The sequence below is a fragment of the Salvelinus namaycush genome, chromosome 37 (genome assembly GCF_016432855.1).
Source record: "Salvelinus namaycush isolate Seneca chromosome 37, SaNama_1.0, whole genome shotgun sequence".
Taxonomy (NCBI): Eukaryota; Metazoa; Chordata; class Actinopteri; order Salmoniformes; family Salmonidae; genus Salvelinus; species Salvelinus namaycush.
In genome coordinates this window covers 26197621-26214832 of record NC_052343.1, presented here as the reverse complement: position 1 = coordinate 26214832, position 17212 = coordinate 26197621, and the positions used below count along the sequence as shown (strand labels likewise).

Below are 17212 nucleotides of genomic sequence, written 5' to 3'. Positions count from 1 at the left end.
CTCTCTCTCTCCCTGTCTCTCTCTTTCTGTCTCTCTCTCTGTCTCTCTCTTTCTGTCTCTCTCCTGTCTCTCTCTTTCTGTCTCTCTGTCTCTCTCTTTCTCTCTCTCTATCTCTCTTGTTCTGTCTCTCTGTCTCTCTTTCTGTCTCTCTCTTTCTGTCTCTCTCTCTCTTTCTGTCTCTCTCTTTCTGTCTCTCTCTCTGTCTCTCTCTTTCTGTCTCTCTCTCTGTCTCTCTTTCTGTCTCTCTCTCTGTCTCTCTCTTTCTGTCTCTCTGTCTCCCTGTCTCTCTCTTTCTCTCTCTCTCTCTTTCTGTCTCTCTCTCTGTCTCTCTCTTTCTGTCTCTCTGTCTCTCTCTTTCTGTCTCTCTCTTTCTGTCTCTCTTTCTGTCTCTCTCTTTCTGTCTCTCTTTCTGTCTCTCTCTCTCTGTCTCTCTTTCTGTCTCTCTCTATCTGTTTCTCTCTCTCTGTTGCTCTCTTTCTGTCTCTCTCTCTCTATCTCTCTCTCTCCCTGTCTCTCTCTTTCTGTCTCTCTCTCTGTCTCTCTCTTTCTGTCTCTCTATCTCTCTCTTTCTGTCTCTCTTTCTGTCTCTCTCTGTCTCTCTTTCTGTCTCTCTCTATCTGTCTCTCTCTCTCTGTTGCTCTCTTTCTGTCTCTCTCTCTCTGTCTCTCTCTCTGTCTCTCTCGCTGTCTCTCTGTCTCTTTCTATCTGTCGCTCTCTGTTCAGTGTATTAATTAACTATTCACCCTCATCTCTTTGTCCTGTCCTGTCATTTCTCCTCCCTCATTCTCTTTCTCTTCAGGAGAGCGAGGGAGAGGATGATAGAGTTTGCCCGTACGAGAGAGGGAGGAAAGGAGGAGGGGATGGAGGGATGGGGCGAGGCCTGTTCTCTGGGGAATGGGTTTGGGGGAGACGGGGGAGGAGAGGGGAGAGAGTGGCCCTCTGTGGGGGACAAACAGCAGCAATGTCCCCCTCCCCCTGGCCCTCCCGCCCCTCGACCCCCCTCCTCAACCACGCTAGACTCCATATCTGGAGAGTTCGCCCTCGTCATCAACGGACATAGCCTGGTGAGACGACACACACACTCACACCAATTATGTATTTAAGCCCTGGATTGCTGTTGCTATGTAATGGCCAACGAGAGGCTTTGATGCCACTGGTCAGCCATACTGGCACTGCCCAGAAGGAGCAGTCTTCCATTGGAATGAATGGAATTGTACAGTATTTCAATTAAATGGACAAAATTAAAGTTGTAAATTTTTTCAAGGTTAAATTACATGTATTTAAGTGTTTTTGTTGTCGTGGGGACAGTAAAATTAGTACTTTAAAAAAATTATACTTGTTTTTATATATGTCTTTTTTATGTTTAGCTCACATAATATCATTTAAAAGTCTGCATTAAGGTGTCTGTAATAGAATAAACATGACAAAAACAAATATAGAAATTAATAAATGCATTTCTTTACCTTCCTAAATGTGTTTTACACTGGTGAGGGAGAGCCAAGATGGAGGCGCGGTGGCTTCAAAACAGCTGCCTTAGTAATCTAGGGGATATATAACTCATTAGATATACAAACACCACGACACTGGACACACTACTTGTGCAATAGAAAACATGTCAACATGGCGCTCATAACAAATCTAAAATATCCAAACAAGTTCTCCCTCCCTCCCTCCCTCCCTCCCTCCCTCCCTCCCTCCCTCCCTCCCTCCCTCTCTCTCTCTCTCTCTGTGTCAGGCCCATGCGTTGGAGGCTGATATGGAGGGGGAGTTTGTGTCAACAGCGTGTGTCTGTAGAGCAGTGATCTGCTGCAGGGTGACTCCTCTACAGAAAGCCCTGGTGGTGGAGCTCATCAAGAAACACAAGAAAGCTGTCACCCTGGCCATAGGAGACGGGGCTAACGATGTTAGCATGATCAAGAGTAAGTTAGAGAGAGAGAGGGATGGAGGAGAGGATGGAGGAGGAGGGTTGGAGGAAGGGAGAGTGACAGAAGTGCTTGGCAAAGATGACAGAGATGGGTAGAGATGGGAAGAATTGAGAGATAAGGGGAACGAGGAGATATATTGAAGCAAAGTGCTCTGGCAGCACAGTCTATTTGTAAGGTCATGGAAAGTCCCCAGAATCCCCACTGTATTTGTTTATGTGTAGTTCTCTCTCCTTACGTCCTCTTTTCTCACGCCTCACCATGCCTTTCACAATTGTGTGTATGTATGTGTGTGTGCATGCATGCACGTGTGTGTGTGTTTGTGTGCACGCATACAAGTGTGTGAGTGTGTGTGTGTGTATGAAAAGCAGAAGAGAGGAGGCCTCTGAGGGAGGAGAGGTCCATGTGGTTTCACATCCTGTTTTCTGGACATTACTCAACCTGTGAGCGATTACTCAACTTGTTGACTGGTTACCAAACCTGAATTTAAGGGAAGAGCATAGCAGGCTTCTGTGCCAGCCCAGCACTAACACCCCTGATAATTACACTTTTCAATTGTCTACAGTTACTCCCTGTCCTTGTCTCCTCTCCTATATCCTATATGAAGTGTCTGTATTTCTCCCCCCCTCCCAGCGGCTCATATAGGAGTGGGCATCAGTGGTCAGGAGGGCATCCAGGCAGTGCTGGCATCTGACTACTCCTTCTCCCAGTTCCGCTTCCTCCAGCGCCTGCTGCTGGTCCACGGACGCTGGTCCTACCTCCGCATGTGTCGCTTCCTCTGCTACTTCTTCTACAAGAACTTTGCCTTCACCATGGTGCATTTCTGGTTCGGCTTCTTCTGTGGCTTCTCTGCCCAGGTGAGAGGTCAGGGGTGAGGGATCAGGAACGGTGGTTTAGAGGTGAGGGGTAAAGGGTTTTATAAGTTGGGTTGAGTTAAATAATTTTGACTTCACTGTCAAAAAAACATGTTAGGAGTGTTTAGGAGGAACTATAAAGCTTGAAGACCAGACTCATGGGGCATGATGTTATATTTGGTCTTAAATGGGGTGAGGTTGTCGTTCTTGTGTGTCTCTCTCTCTCACCCTCTCTCTCTCTCTCTCTGTTATGTCCCTCCTACCCTCTCTCTCTCTCTCTCTCTCTCTCTCTCTCTCTCTCTCTCTCTCTCTCTCTCTCTATCCCTACCCTCTCCCTCTCTCTCTCTCTCTCTCTCTCTCTGTTATCTCCCTCCTACCCTCTGTCTCTCTCTTTTCTTTCTCTCTCTCTCACTCTCCCTCTCTCCATCCCTCTTTCTTTCTCCCTCTCCATCTTTCTCTCTCTCCATCGCTCTCTCTCTCCCTCCATCCCTCTCTCTTTATCCCTCTCTCCATCCCTCTCTTCATCCTTCTCTCTCTTTCTATCTCTCTCTCTCTCTCTCTCTCTCACCCTCTCTCTCTCTCTCTCTGTTATCTCCCTCCTACCCTCTGTCTCTCTCTTTTCTTTCTCTCTCTCTTTCTCTCTCTTGCTCTCTTTTTCCATCCCTCTCTCTCACTCTCCCTCTCTCTCTCCCTCTCCATCTTTCTCTCTCTCCCTCTCTCCATCCCTCTCTTCATCCTTCTCTCTCTTTCTATTTCTCTCTCTCTCTCTCTCTATCCCTCTCTCTCTCTCTCTCTCTATCCCTCTCTCTCTCGCTCTCTCCCTCTCTCGCTCTCTCCCTCTCTCTCTATCTCTCTCTCTTTCTATTTCTCTCTCTCTCTCTCTCTCTCTCTCTATCCCTCTCTCTCTCTCTCCCTCTCTCTCTCTCTCTCTCCCTCTCTCTCTATCCCTCTCTCTCTCTCCCTCTCTCTCTATCCCTCTCTCTCTCTCTCTCTCTCTCTCTCTCTCTCTCTCAGACAGTATATGATCAGTACTTCATCACTCTCTATAACATCGTCTACACCTCTCTCCCCGTGCTGGCCATGGGAATATTTGACCAGGTGAGTCTCCCAGGCACACACACTCTGCCTCTGTACTAGAGGTCGACCGATTAATCGGGGCCGATTTCAAGTTTTCATAACAATCAGAAATCGGTATTTTTGGGCGCCGATTTGCCGATTTTTTTTTACACCTTTATTTAATCTTTATTTAACTAGGCAAGTCAGTTAAGAACACATTCTTATTTTCAATGACGTCCTAGGAACGTTAGAACGACAGATTTTTAACCTTGTCAGCTCGGGGGATCCAATCTTGCATTGATTACATTGCACTCCACGAGGAGCCTGCCTGTTAGCGAATGCAGTAAGCTAAGGTAAGTTGCTAGCTAGCATTAAACTTATCTTATAAAAAACAATCAATCAATGACTGTCATTGCTCCAATGTGTACTTAACCATAAACATCAATGCCTTTCTTAAAATCAATACACAAGTATATAATTTTAAACCTGCATATTTAGCTAAAAGAAATCCAGGTTAGCAGGCAATATTAACCAGGTGAAATTGTGTCATTTCTCTTGCGTTCATTGCACGCAGAGTCAGGGTATATGCAACAGTTTGGGCCGCCTGGCTCTTTGCGAACTAATTTGCCAGAACTTTACGTAATTATGACAACATTGAAGGTTGTGCAATGTAACAGGAATATTTAGACTCATGGATGCCACCCGTTAGATAAAATACGGAACGGAATAAACGTTTTGTTTTCGAGGTGATAGTTTCCTGATTAGTCAAAGGTATATGGTTTAGAGAGAAATAGTCGACGCGTTATAATTCCTGTAATAACTTGCGGCTGAATTTGAAAGGGGTTCCTTCGTTATTTTACCGTTTATCGTCTATTTTTATTCAAACAGTTGAGAGTATTTGTCTCCTAAGCAGACTCTTCAGTATCATTGTCACTTCAGAGCTGTGTGCGTGTGTGTATTTATGTATTATATTAAGTTAAAATAAAAGTGTTCATTGTTCATTCAGTATTGTTGCAATTGTCATTATTAAAAAAATGTGTGTGTGTGTATGATATATATATATTTAAAAAAAAAAAAATGTTTTAAATAAATCGGCGGATTAATCGGTATCGGCTTTTTTTGTCCTCCAATAATCGGTATCGGCATTGAAAAATCATAATCGGTCGACCTCTACTCTGTACCCTTTGACCCTTGACCCCTGGTTGTTCCTCTTTCCCTCTGTAGGACGTCCCAGAGCAGCGTAGTCTGGAGTATCCTAAGCTGTATGAGCCAGGTCAGCTTAACCTGCTGTTCAACAAGAGAGAGTTCTTCATCTGTATAACCCAGGGTATCTACACTAGTGTTGTGTTGTTCTTCGTACCCTACGCCATCCTGTCCCACGGAACCCAGGGCACCGGGGAACCCCTCGCTGACTACCAGACCTTTGCTGTTACCACAGCCACCGCCCTGGTGATCGTGGTCAGTGTGCAGGTGAGCGGGGGGAGGACTGTATTATCCACTTCCTGTAGGCAACATGTTTGAAGGTTTGCTACATATGATAAAGCGGGTAGTTTGGGTCATGTGTATATCAGACAATATACCACGGTATTAAGCAAAAAGACTTGTTTACTGTTCTAATTATGTTGGTAACCAGTTTATAATAGTAATAAGTCACCACAGGGGTTTGTGGTAATGGCCAATACACCACGGCTAAGGGCAGTTCTTATGCACGACACAACGCAGAGTACAGCCTGGATACAGCTGTTAGTCATGGTATAGTGGCCATATACCACAACCCCCCGAAGTGTCTTATTATTATTATATACGGTCTGATATATACGGTCTGATGTACGAAGGGCTATATAAAATAAACTTGATTGATATACACCGGCTTTCAGTACAAACTGGGTGGTTAGAGCCCTGAATGCTGATTGGCTGAAAGCCGTGGTATATCAGACCATAGACCGCAGGTATGATAAAACATGTATTTTTACTCTTCTAGTTACTCCGCATCGTCGTGCCTTGCGTCGTGCCTAAGAACAGCCGTTAACTTTGGTATATTGGCCATGCATAGTACCACAGCCTCTCATGCCTTATTGCTTAAATCTCTCTGTGTGTGTGTGTGTGTGTGTGTGTGTGTGTGTGTGTGTGTGTGTGTGTGTGTGTGTGTGTGTGTGTGTGTGTGTGTGTGTGTGTGTGTGTGTGTGTGTGTGTGTGTGTGTGTGTGTGTGTGTAGATTGCTCTGGACACAGGCTACTGGACAGCCATCAACCATTTCTTTGTGTGGGGCTCTGTGGGCACCTTCTTCACCATCATGTTGGCTATGCACAGCCAGACTCTGTTCAGCATCTTTCCCAACCAGTTCCACTTCGTAGGCAGTGCCCAGAGCACACTGGTCCAGCCGCTGGTGTGGCTGACCATCGTCTTGGCCACAGTGATCTGCATCGTTCCAGTTCTGGCATTCCGATTCCTCAAACTGGACCTGAAACCACAGCTCTCTGACACGGTGAGAACAATATGCTTCTGGTCACACTCACAGCTCTCTGACACGGTGAGAACAATATGCTTCTGGTCACACTCACAGCTCTCTGACACGGTGAGAACAATATGCTTCTGGCCACACTCACAGCTCTCTGACACGGTGAGAACAATATGCTTCTGGTCACACTCACAGCTCTCTGACACGGTGAGAACAATATGCTTCTGGTCACACTCACAGCTCTCTGACACGGTGAGAACAATATGCTTCTGGTCACACTCACAGCTCTCTGACACGGTGAGAACAATATGCTTCTGGCCACACTCACAGCTCTCTGACACGGTGAGAACAATATGCTTCTGGCCACACTCACAGCTCTCTGACACGGTGAGAACAATATGCTTCTGGCCACACTCACAGCTCTCTGACACGGTGAGAACAATATGCTTCTGGCCACACTCACAGCTCTCTGACACGGTGAGAACAATATGCTTCTGGCCACACTCACAGCTCTCTGACACGGTGAGAACAATATGCTTCTGGCCACACTCACAGCTCTCTGACACGGTGAGAACAATATGCTTCTGGCCACACTCACAGCTCTCTGACACGGTGAGAACAATATGCTTCTGGCCACACTCACAGCTCTCTGACACGGTGAGAACAATATGCTTCTGGCCACACTCACAGCTCTCTGACACGGTGAGAACAATATGCTTCTGGCCACACTCACAGCTCTCTGACACGGTGAGAACAATATGCTTCTGGCCACACTCACAGCTCTCTGACACGGTGAGAACAATATGCTTCTGGTCACACTCACAGCTCTCTGACACGGTGAGAACAATATGCTTCTGGCCACACTCACAGCTCTCTGACACGGTGAGAACAATATGCTTCTGGCCACACTCACAGCTCTCTGACACGGTGAGAACAATATGCTTCTGGCCACACTCACAGCTCTCTGACACGGTGAGAACAATATGCTTCTGGTCACACTCACAGCTCTCTGACACGGTGAGAACAATATGCTTCTGGTCACACTCACAGCTCTCTGACACGGTGAGAACAATATGCTTCTGGTCACACTCACAGCTCTCTGACACGGTGAGAACAATATGCTTCTGGTCACACTCACAGCTCTCTGACACGGTGAGAACAATATGCTTCTGGCCACACTCACAGCTCTCTGACACGGTGAGAACAATATGCTTCTGGTCACACTCACAGCTCTCTGACACGGTGAGAACAATATGCTTCTGGCCACACTCACAGCTCTCTGACACGGTGAGAACAATATGCTTCTGGTCACACTCACAGCTCTCTGACACGGTGAGAACAATATGCTTCTGGCCACACTCACAGCTCTCTGACACGGTGAGAACAATATGCTTCTGGTCACACTCACACACTTCACACACACTGTACATTCCTCCTTGATCCAACACATCCTAATCACTGATCCTACTCACTGATCCTGATCACTGATCCTAATCACTGATCCTACTCACTAACACATTGGATAGGTGAAAACAGGAGTTAAACTCCAGATAGCATTCACCAATTGCCAGGCTGTCATTGTAAATAAGTATTTGTTCTTAGTTGACCTGCCTGGTAAAATAAAGGTAAAATAAAATAGTAATTCAGTCATGTGAAATCAGTGGAAGAGATGAAGAAAGGATGCTGGTTCATGACCACTTCTTTATGATCCTCTGTTCCTGTCTCAAAGTCTTTCAGTGCTCATCAACTTCAGTCTGGCCTTCAGTCTGGCCTTCAGTCTGGCCTTCAGTCTGACCTTCAGTCTGGCCTTCAGTCTGGCCTTCAGTCTGACCTTCAGTCTGGCCTTCAGTCTGACCTTCAGTCTGGCCTTCAGTCTGGCCTTCAAAACTGATCTTCAGTTTGACCTTCAATCTGATTTTCAGTTTGACCTTTGGTATGACCTTCAATGTGACCTTCAATATGATCTTCTGTCTGACCTTCAATCCGACTTTCAATCTTACTTTCAGTGTGACTTTCAGTCTGACCTTCAGTATGTTCTTCAGTCTGACTTTCAGTATTTCCTTCAGTCTGACCTTCAGTATGTTCTTCAGTCTGACCTTTTATCTGACTTTCATTGTGACATTTTGTCTGACCTTCAATCTGATTTTCAGTGTGACCTTCAGTGTGACCTTCGGTCTGAATTTCGGTCTAACTTTCAGTCTGTCAGCCATGCCACCTGTCTTCTCTCTATACTATTGTGATTCTGTCTGTTTGTCTCTTCATTGCTGTGACTGAAATCACTCCAATGTCCCCTAACTCTACCAATGATTAACTGTTTGTGCGTACGCCACCGCTCTCTGTATCCCGTCACATCTCTTCTCTGTAAATATTGACTCAGATCGAGTCTGTGTCTATCCTACAGACATGAATATACCTTAATGCCCTCTAGAACAGCTGTCCCTATCACCTTAAAATACGTCATTATCACTAGGGTTTAATATTGTCCGAAAACATTCTACACGTTCTACACATCCTTCCTGCGAATATTGCAACCGTCCTGAAATAAATCTGACATAATTATACCACAGATAGAACAATGAGACAGATATTTCACAGGATCTGTAAATGTGAAGCATCCGATTGGCGTTCTTCTCCCACAGTGGTTGACAGTGGGAGAAGATGGAAGGAGATGGATTTTGGCCAACATTCTGCACATTTTCTCATCGGGGAAACTTTTGACCTCAATACAGTTTTCTGTCCCCAAAACTAAAATCTGTTATGAACAGAGTGGACTACATTTTGTAGATTTGAACCTTTGCCAAAGTTGTAAAAAAGGGCATTGTTTAGAAGGAATGCAAAGGCTAATTGAGTTATTGCACACGCTCACTCCACAGAGTAGGCGTTTCCTAATGGAAATATGCAGATGTATGCTAGAACGAGCTAATAGGATCTCGCTAGCTTGTGCTTGGCTCTGCCCACCATTTTGCTTGTTCTGCCCACTATGACTCATTTGTTTCAATTGAAAAGACAGGATGTGGTCTATTTTGGTTTAGTTATAAAAAATCTTTGATTATACCACTGTAAATGGAGAAATACAGACAGGAAACTAATGGTTTCTTGTTGTATTTGTCACAATTTACTCAACTCAAAGTTCCGTCAAAGTCACCACAAAATGTGTTGATGTAGCCTAAATGTAGGCGTAAAATATGATTCGGTTATTAGCCTACAGGCTAGTGAAAATGTTATTTGTTTTAGCTTACCCATAACTTTGACTGAAAGATGCCAGCCAGCTTGTTGGCTCTTTTCACTCCCCCTGGACCTGGCTATCAGGGGGATTCAGAAGGTTGTGGTTTATGACCTGGACCTGGCTATCAGGGGGATTCAGAAGGTTGTGGTTTATAACCTGGACCTGGCTATCAGGGGGATTCAGAAGGTTGTGGCTTATGACCTGGACCGGGCTATCAGGGGGATTCAGAAGGTTGTGGTTTATGACCTGGACCTGGCTATCAGGGGGATTCAGAAGGTAGTGGTTTATGACCTGGACCTGGCTATCAGGGGGATTCAGAAGGTTGTCGTTTATGACCTGGACCTGGCTATCAGGGGGATTCAGAAGGTTGTGGTTTATGACCTGGACCTGGCTATCAGGGGGATTCAGAAGGTTGTGGTTTATGACCTGGACCTGGCTATCAGGGGATTCAGAAGGTTGTCGTTTATAACCTGGACCTGGCTATCAGGGGGATTCAGAAGGTTGTGGTTTATAACCTGGACCTGGCTATCAGGGGGATTGGTTTATGACCTGGACCTGGCTATCAGGGGGATTCAGAAGGTTGTGGTTTATGACCTGGACCTGGCTATCAGGGGGATTCAGAAGGTTGTGGTTTATAACCTGGACCTGGCTATCAGGGGGATTCAGAAGGTTGTCGTTTATGACCTGGACCTGGCTATCAGAGGGATTCAGAAGGTAGTGGTTTATGACCTGGACCTGGCTATCAGGGGGATTCAGAAGGTTGTGGTTTATGACCTGGACCTGGCTATCAGGGGGATTGGTTTATGACCTGGACCTGGCTATCAGGGGGATTCAGAAGGTTGTGGTTTATGACCTGGACCTGGCTATCAGGGGGATTCAGAAGGTTGTGGTTTATAACCTGGACCTGGCTATCAGGGGGATTGGTTTATGACCTGGACCTGGCTATCAGGGGGATTCAGAAGGTTGTGGTTTATGACCTGGACCTGGCTATCAGGGGGATTCAGAAGGTTGTCGTTTATAACCTGGACCGGGCTATCAGGGGGATTCAGAAGGTTGTTGTTTATAACCTGGACCTGGCTATCAGGGGGATTCAGAAGGTTGTGGTTTATAACCTGGACCTGGCTATCAGGGGGATTGGTTTATGACCTGGACCTGGCTATCAGGGGGATTCAGAAGGTTGTGGTTTATAACCTGGACCTGGCTATCAGGGGGATTCAGAAGGTTGTGGTTTATAACCTGGACCTGGCTATCAGGGGGATTCAGAAGGTTGTGGCTTATGACCTGGACCTGGCTATCAGGGGGATTGGTTTATGACCTGGACCTGGCTATCAGGGGGATTCAGAAGGTTGTGGTTTATGACCTGGACCTGGCTATCAGGGGGATTCAGAAGGTTGTGGTTTATAACCTGGACCTGGCTATCAGGGGGATTCAGAAGGTTGTGGCTTATGACCTGGACCGGGCTATCAGGGGGATTCAGAAGGTTGTCGTTTATGACCTGGACCTGGCTATCAGGGGGATTCAGAAGGTTGTGGTTTATAACCTGGACCTGGCTATCAGGGGGATTCAGAAGGTTGTGGCTTATGACCTGGACCGGGCTATCAGGGGGATTCAGAAGGTTGTGGTTTATGACCTGGACCGGGCTATCAGGGGGATTCAGAAGGTTGTCGTTTATGACCTGGACCTGGCTCTCAGGGGGATTCAGAAGGTTGTGGTTTATGACCTGGACCTGGCTATCAGGGGGATTCAGAAGGTTGTGGTTTATGACCTGGACCTGGCTATCAGGGGGATTCAGAAGGTTGTGGTTTATGACCTGGACCTGGCTCTCAGGGGGATTCAGAAGGTTGTGGTTTATGACCTGGACCTGGCTATCAGGGGAATTCAGACGGTTGTGGTTTTTGACCTGGACCTGGCCATCAGGGGGATTCAGAAGGTTGTGGTTTATGACCTGGACCGGGCTATCAGGGGGATTCAGAAGGTTGTGGTTTATGACCTGGACCGGGCTATCAGGGGGATTCAGAAGGTTGTGGTTTATAACCTGGACCTGGCTATCAGGGGGATTCAGAAGGTTGTGGTTTATGACCTGGACCGGGCTATCAGGGGGATTCAGAAGGTTGTCGTTTATAACCTGGACCTGGCTATCAGAGGGATTCAGAAGGTTGTGGTTTATAACCTGGACCTGGCTATCAGGGGGATTCAGAAGGTTGTGGCTTATGACCTGGACCGGGCTATCAGAGGGATTCAGAAGGTAGTGGTTTATGACCTGGACCTGGCTATCAGGGGAATTCAGAAGGTTGTGGTTTATGACCTGGCCCTGGCTATCAGAGGGATTCAGAAGGTTGTGGTTTATGACCTGGACCTGGCTATCAGAGGGATTCAGAAGGTAGTGGTTTATGACCTGGACCTGGCTATCAGAGGGATTCAGAAGGTTGTGGTTTATGACCTGGACCTGGCTATCAGAGGGATTCAGAAGGTAGTGGTTTATGACCTGGACCTGGCTATCAGGGGGATTCAGAAGGTTGTGGTTTATGACCTGGACCTGGCTATCAGGGGGATTGGTTTATGACCTGGACCTGGCTATCAGGGGGATTCAGAAGGTAGTGGTTTATGACCTGGACCTGGCTATCAGGGGGATTCAGAAGGTTGTGGTTTATGACCTGGACCTGGCTATCAGGGGATTCAGAAGGTTGTGGTTTATGACCTGGACCTGGCTATCAGGGGGATTCAGAAGGTTGTGGTTTATCATAACCTGCTCATTGTGGTCACTTTGTCACAGGGAACATATCAGATGTTCCACTAAACAAACAGACAAGGAAATAGGCCTAGTAGTGTAGGACAGCACAGCGGTTGATCAAATCCCTGCCAGTCTGACTAGTCCAGCCTGTCTACTCCTTTTTGTTATTGTAACATCATGGAACAATGTTGCAAATGTCTATTTCCTCGAGGGCGTTTGTGGACACAATGTACCTACCATTTTGTTAACAGTGAGTATGGCTGGAGCTTTGTGAATGTGAGATGGAGATGGCCTTCAGTAACTGTGTCAACAGGTCGCGTGTAGCCTACACATGATAGTCAGCAATGCAGTTTATGGAAGTCATGCATGTAAGTGATGTATTCTATTGAGGACTATGTTGAGCAGGCCTATAGGCTAAATATGGTTGACTGCTAGCGTTGTGATGACTGGTCTAGTGTAGGTTGTGAAACCAGGGAGTCGATATGTTCCGTTCATGCATGCAGCTATCGTGCATATTTACTATTTTTGCATTAGTGCTGCATAACATTTTTAAATTATTGGTCTACAGGACCCGTCAATATTTTTCTCCCGAAACGGGAAGGAGCTTGTTCAGGAAGTCCCAGGATACCGGTCACCAGTATTAAACCCTACATATCCCTTTATACTAAGAAATAACACTCCTCTGTGTACTCTCTACCCTCTCCCTCGACCTCTCCCTTTCCCCCCTCTTCCCTCCCCCTCTACCTCCCCTGCTCTCCCTCCTCCCTCGCCCTCCCCCCTCTCCCCCCTCCAGGTGCGTTACACCCAGCTGGTGCATCAGAAGACGAGGAAGCCAGCGGGTCGATGCATGGGAGGAGTCAGGGGCGGGGTCGGGGGCGTGCCTGACGGTCGTCTGGGGGCAAGGGGCGGGTCCAGGAGGTCAGGATATGCCTTTGCCCACCAGGAGGGCTTTGGGGAGCTCATCACCTCTGGGAAGAACATGAGACTGTCCTCCCTGGCCCTGGCCAACTTTGCCTCCAGACACAGCTCCAGCTGGATAGACACCCTGCGCAGAAAGAAGCACTCAAACACACATCCCCCGCAGAGCGCCTCAGGAGAGAGCAGCCCGGCACCTAGCTATGTGTCGGGATCGGCTCCCCCCCTGTCCAATTCATCCTCTCTCCTGGGAGGGTCGCAGGATACTCCCCTGGAGGAGGGAACACACACGCTGCCTGTCATACTCCCACAGGTGGCTTCTGGCCCTCCCACAAACACACCTCCAGCGTTAGCTCCAGCCCAGGTCCCCTCTGCTGACGCTCTCACCCCCACCTCGGTGAGGAGTCCTGGGGGAGACTCGGTTGGTGGCTGGAACCTTAGTCTGGGCGCTGTACAGGTGAGATACTGTCATCTTCTTTAATCTGTTTCTCACACACAACCTCACACACAACCTCACACAAACAACAGTAACCGTCTGTTCCACCTGTCCTGCAGGATGCTCTATTTGGTTGGAGGGGAGGCGCCTCTCGCACCAGCGGAACCAGCAGCCCGGGACCTCCCCTTGTTCCCAAGGAAACCAACCACACCGTGTGAGACGGACAGGCAGATGATAGAAAGAAGAAGGACAGGCTGTCATATCCCACTGGATTCTCTTGGAATACGTGAAGAAATACTACATTTGGAAGTTTGTAATACTGAAGTTGGAATGTTGGAATGGCACTCACCCTGGGTTAGGAAGAGATCCAAAGTGGCAGCCATTGTAGGCGGAAGGCATACACACCCATCAACACACACGGGCATTTGTATGACACTGTCGTTGCAATAGGGTTGGTACATATATGTATCCGTCTGAAAGATAGTGTGTGGTAGTTGTGATAGACATGCTCAGACTACCCACAACCCACTTCTCTGTCTTCTTCAACCAATGAGGCAGGCTGAAAGAAGCACTTTTTCATGCAAATGATGTAACCATCTGCTGAAGAGCTTGGTACCACAGGGATCCGGAGAGAAACCCCGCTCCAACAACACCGCTGTGGGTCAGACATGACTATACTATTTATACAATGGATCATATGTCATAACATCGTATCAGATTGGTTCAAAACAAAGTATTGAATTGAGTCTTTATGACAGAAGAGAGATTCATTTGATCGTCAGAAAGGTGGTGAATTGAGTCTTTATGACAGAAGAGAGGTTCATTTGATCGTCAGAAAGGTGGTGAATTGAGTCTTTATGACAGAAGAGAGGTTCATTTGATCGTCAGAAAGGTGGTGAATTGAGTCTTTATTACAGAAGAGAGATTAATTTGATCGTCAGAAAGGTGGTGAATTGAGTCTTTATGACAGAAGAGAGGATAATTTGATCGTCAGAAAGGTGGTGAATTGAGTCTTTATGACAGAAGAGAGATTCATTTGATCGTCAGAAAGGTGGGGAATTGAGTCTTTATGACAGAAGAGAGATTAATTTGATCGTCAGAAAGGTGGTGAATTGAGTCTTTATGACAGAAGAGAGGTTCATTTGATCGTCAGAAAGGTGGTGAATTGAGTCTTTATGACAGAAGAGAGGTTCATTTGATCGTCAGAAAGGTGGTGAATTGAGTCTTTATGACAGAAGAGAGGTTCATTTGATCGTCAGAAAGGTGGTGAATTGAGTCTTTATGACAGAAGAGAGATTCATTTGATCGTCAGAAAGGTGGTGAATTGAGTCTTTATGACAGAAGAGAGTTTCATTTGATCGTCAGAAAGGTGGTGAATTGAGTCTTTATGACAGAAGAGAGATTCATTTGATCGTCAGAAAGGTGGTGAATTGAGATGAAATAGCAGAATGAGTGGTTTTTATGATCAGCTGTTGTTAGACATAGTACTCCAATACACCTGTCTGTATCCAGCTGTTAACCAATCATAAACATGTCTTTAATAGGCCAAGTAATGCTGTCTACCTTCTCTAATAATGTATGACACAGTGTAAACCAATGCAGCAGTGTAGAGCTGTCCCTCTAACCTGTACAGTCTGTATGAGGAATGTCTCTGGAACCTTATCAGTGGTCCTGGTGTTTGTATTCATGATTACATATTGCTGTGTCACCATGCCCAAAGGCTTAGTCAAACCAGACAGGCTGCACGATCCTACACTCTTATGGGTACATACTACTGTACATTCTCTATCTGTCTGCCTGACTGTCTGTCTGACTGACATTTTCACATACATAGTCCGTCTGTTGTTTTAGCCAATAACTTGGCAGGACACTGAGGGGTTCAGTCAGCCAACCAATGACTGAAGAATGCAGGATGCTGTCCTTGCTGGAATGTTGTAGTATATGTCATTATAAGTTCATGGGCAGAGTTTCTGTGTTCACCATAGTTCTCAGTGAGAACGCCATTTTAACCTTACAGGACACAGCAAGACTCCTCTTCATCATGTTCTTCCTCATTCTCCTCCACTGCACCATATTGGTGACCTGCTGCTGGGCCCACAGACAGAACTACAGTTATATCTCAGACTCTGAGCCATACCCGTACTGGGCTTAAGAGAGAGGAGATGGACTTCTAACAAAAACCTGGACCTCCATGTTGCTCTATGGCGTCCATGTTGCTTTGGGGCGGACTGAGTGTGTGGGAAAAGTATGCTAATATGTGCTTATGCAGTCAGACAGTAACCTGTAGTTACCTAGAGACTGAGCTGGTCTAGGAACAGGAGAATGTGTTAATGAATGGAGGCTTGGGAGGGAGGGATCAGGGATATTATTATTAAGCCTTAATAAATCCACAGTAATGATGATCAACCCAATTCATCCCTCTACTAGGCATGTCATCATGTAACGTACTCCTTCTATACAGCAGGGGCAAACAAACCCAGTCCTCCAGGGCCACTGGAATGATGCTTTCACTGTTGTACTCTACAGCATACAGCTTCTGGTTAGAAAGATATAGGGTGAAACTAGGTGAGACAGCTGTTGTACTCTACAGCATACAGCTTCTGGTTAGAAAGATATAGGGTGAAACCAGATGAGGCAGCTGTTGTACTCTACAGCATACAGCTTCTGGTTAGAAAGATATAGGGTGAAACCAGATGAGGCAGCTGTTGTACTCTACAGCATACAGCTTCTGGTTAGAAAGATATAGGGTGAAACCAGATGAGACAGCTGTTGTACTCTGCAGCATACAGCTTCTGGTTAGAAAGATATAGGGTGAAACCAGATGAGACAGCTGTTGTACTCTACAGCATACAGCTTCTGGTTAGAAAGATATAGGGTGAAACCAGATGAGGCAGCTGTTGTACTCTACAGCATACAGCTTCTGGTTAGAAAGATATAGGGTGAAACCAGATGAGACAGCTGTTGTACTCTGCAGCATACAGCTTCTGGTTAGAAAGATATAGGGTGAAACCAGATGAGACAGCTGTTGTACTCTACAGCATACAGCTTCTGGTTAGAAAGATATAGGGTGAAACCAGATGAGACAGCTGTTGTACTCTGCAGCAGTGGTATTCAAAGTCTGGGTCGCGAGTGAACTGCATTTGGATTGCAGCAAAAAAACAATATATTTTTAGAAACAAAAAATTAAGAGTACTGATTATTGTATGTGAAGAAAAATGGCTCCCCCAGAAATTGTGTCCGGACAAAATGGGGTCCCACCTGAACAAGTTTGAATACCACTGTTCTACAGCATACAGCCTCTGGTTAGAAAGATTATAGGGTGAAAGCAGCACAAGCAGTCTCTGCTGGACCTGTCTCTCCCTGCTGTAGAGGGATCAAACCATCTGTAAGTCAGTGCAACACAATATCACACTCAATTTGTGCAAATATGTACAAAAAGTGTTTCAGCAGATTGTGTGCGTTTTTATGTGGCTTAATTTGTGTGAAAATACATCAAAAAAATGCTCGAATAACTTTCAAAAGATTCTTCCTAGGTTTGCCCCCCAAAAATGTATTTTCCTATGAATGAAGATGCACAAAAATGTGTCTTTTCACACGAATTAAGACACAAAAAT

General features: G+C 46.2%; 1 protein-coding gene across 1 annotated transcript in view; it reads left to right on the top strand.

The window, feature by feature from the left end:
• The window catches only part of LOC120030930 (phospholipid-transporting ATPase ID-like), a 55497-nt gene extending 38772 nt beyond the window's left edge, over nucleotides 1-16725 (top strand). The window contains exons 21-28 of the mRNA XM_038976435.1: nucleotides 800-1064; nucleotides 1736-1919; nucleotides 2556-2779; nucleotides 3791-3874; nucleotides 5057-5302; nucleotides 6048-6317; nucleotides 13041-13619; nucleotides 13718-16725. Coding sequence (XP_038832363.1) covers nucleotides 800-1064; nucleotides 1736-1919; nucleotides 2556-2779; nucleotides 3791-3874; nucleotides 5057-5302; nucleotides 6048-6317; nucleotides 13041-13619; nucleotides 13718-13816 — 1951 coding nt within the window. The 3' untranslated portion in view covers nucleotides 13817-16725. The remainder of the gene's footprint in view (nucleotides 1-799; nucleotides 1065-1735; nucleotides 1920-2555; nucleotides 2780-3790; nucleotides 3875-5056; nucleotides 5303-6047; nucleotides 6318-13040; nucleotides 13620-13717) is intronic.
• The last annotated feature ends 487 nt before the right edge of the window (nucleotides 16726-17212 follow it).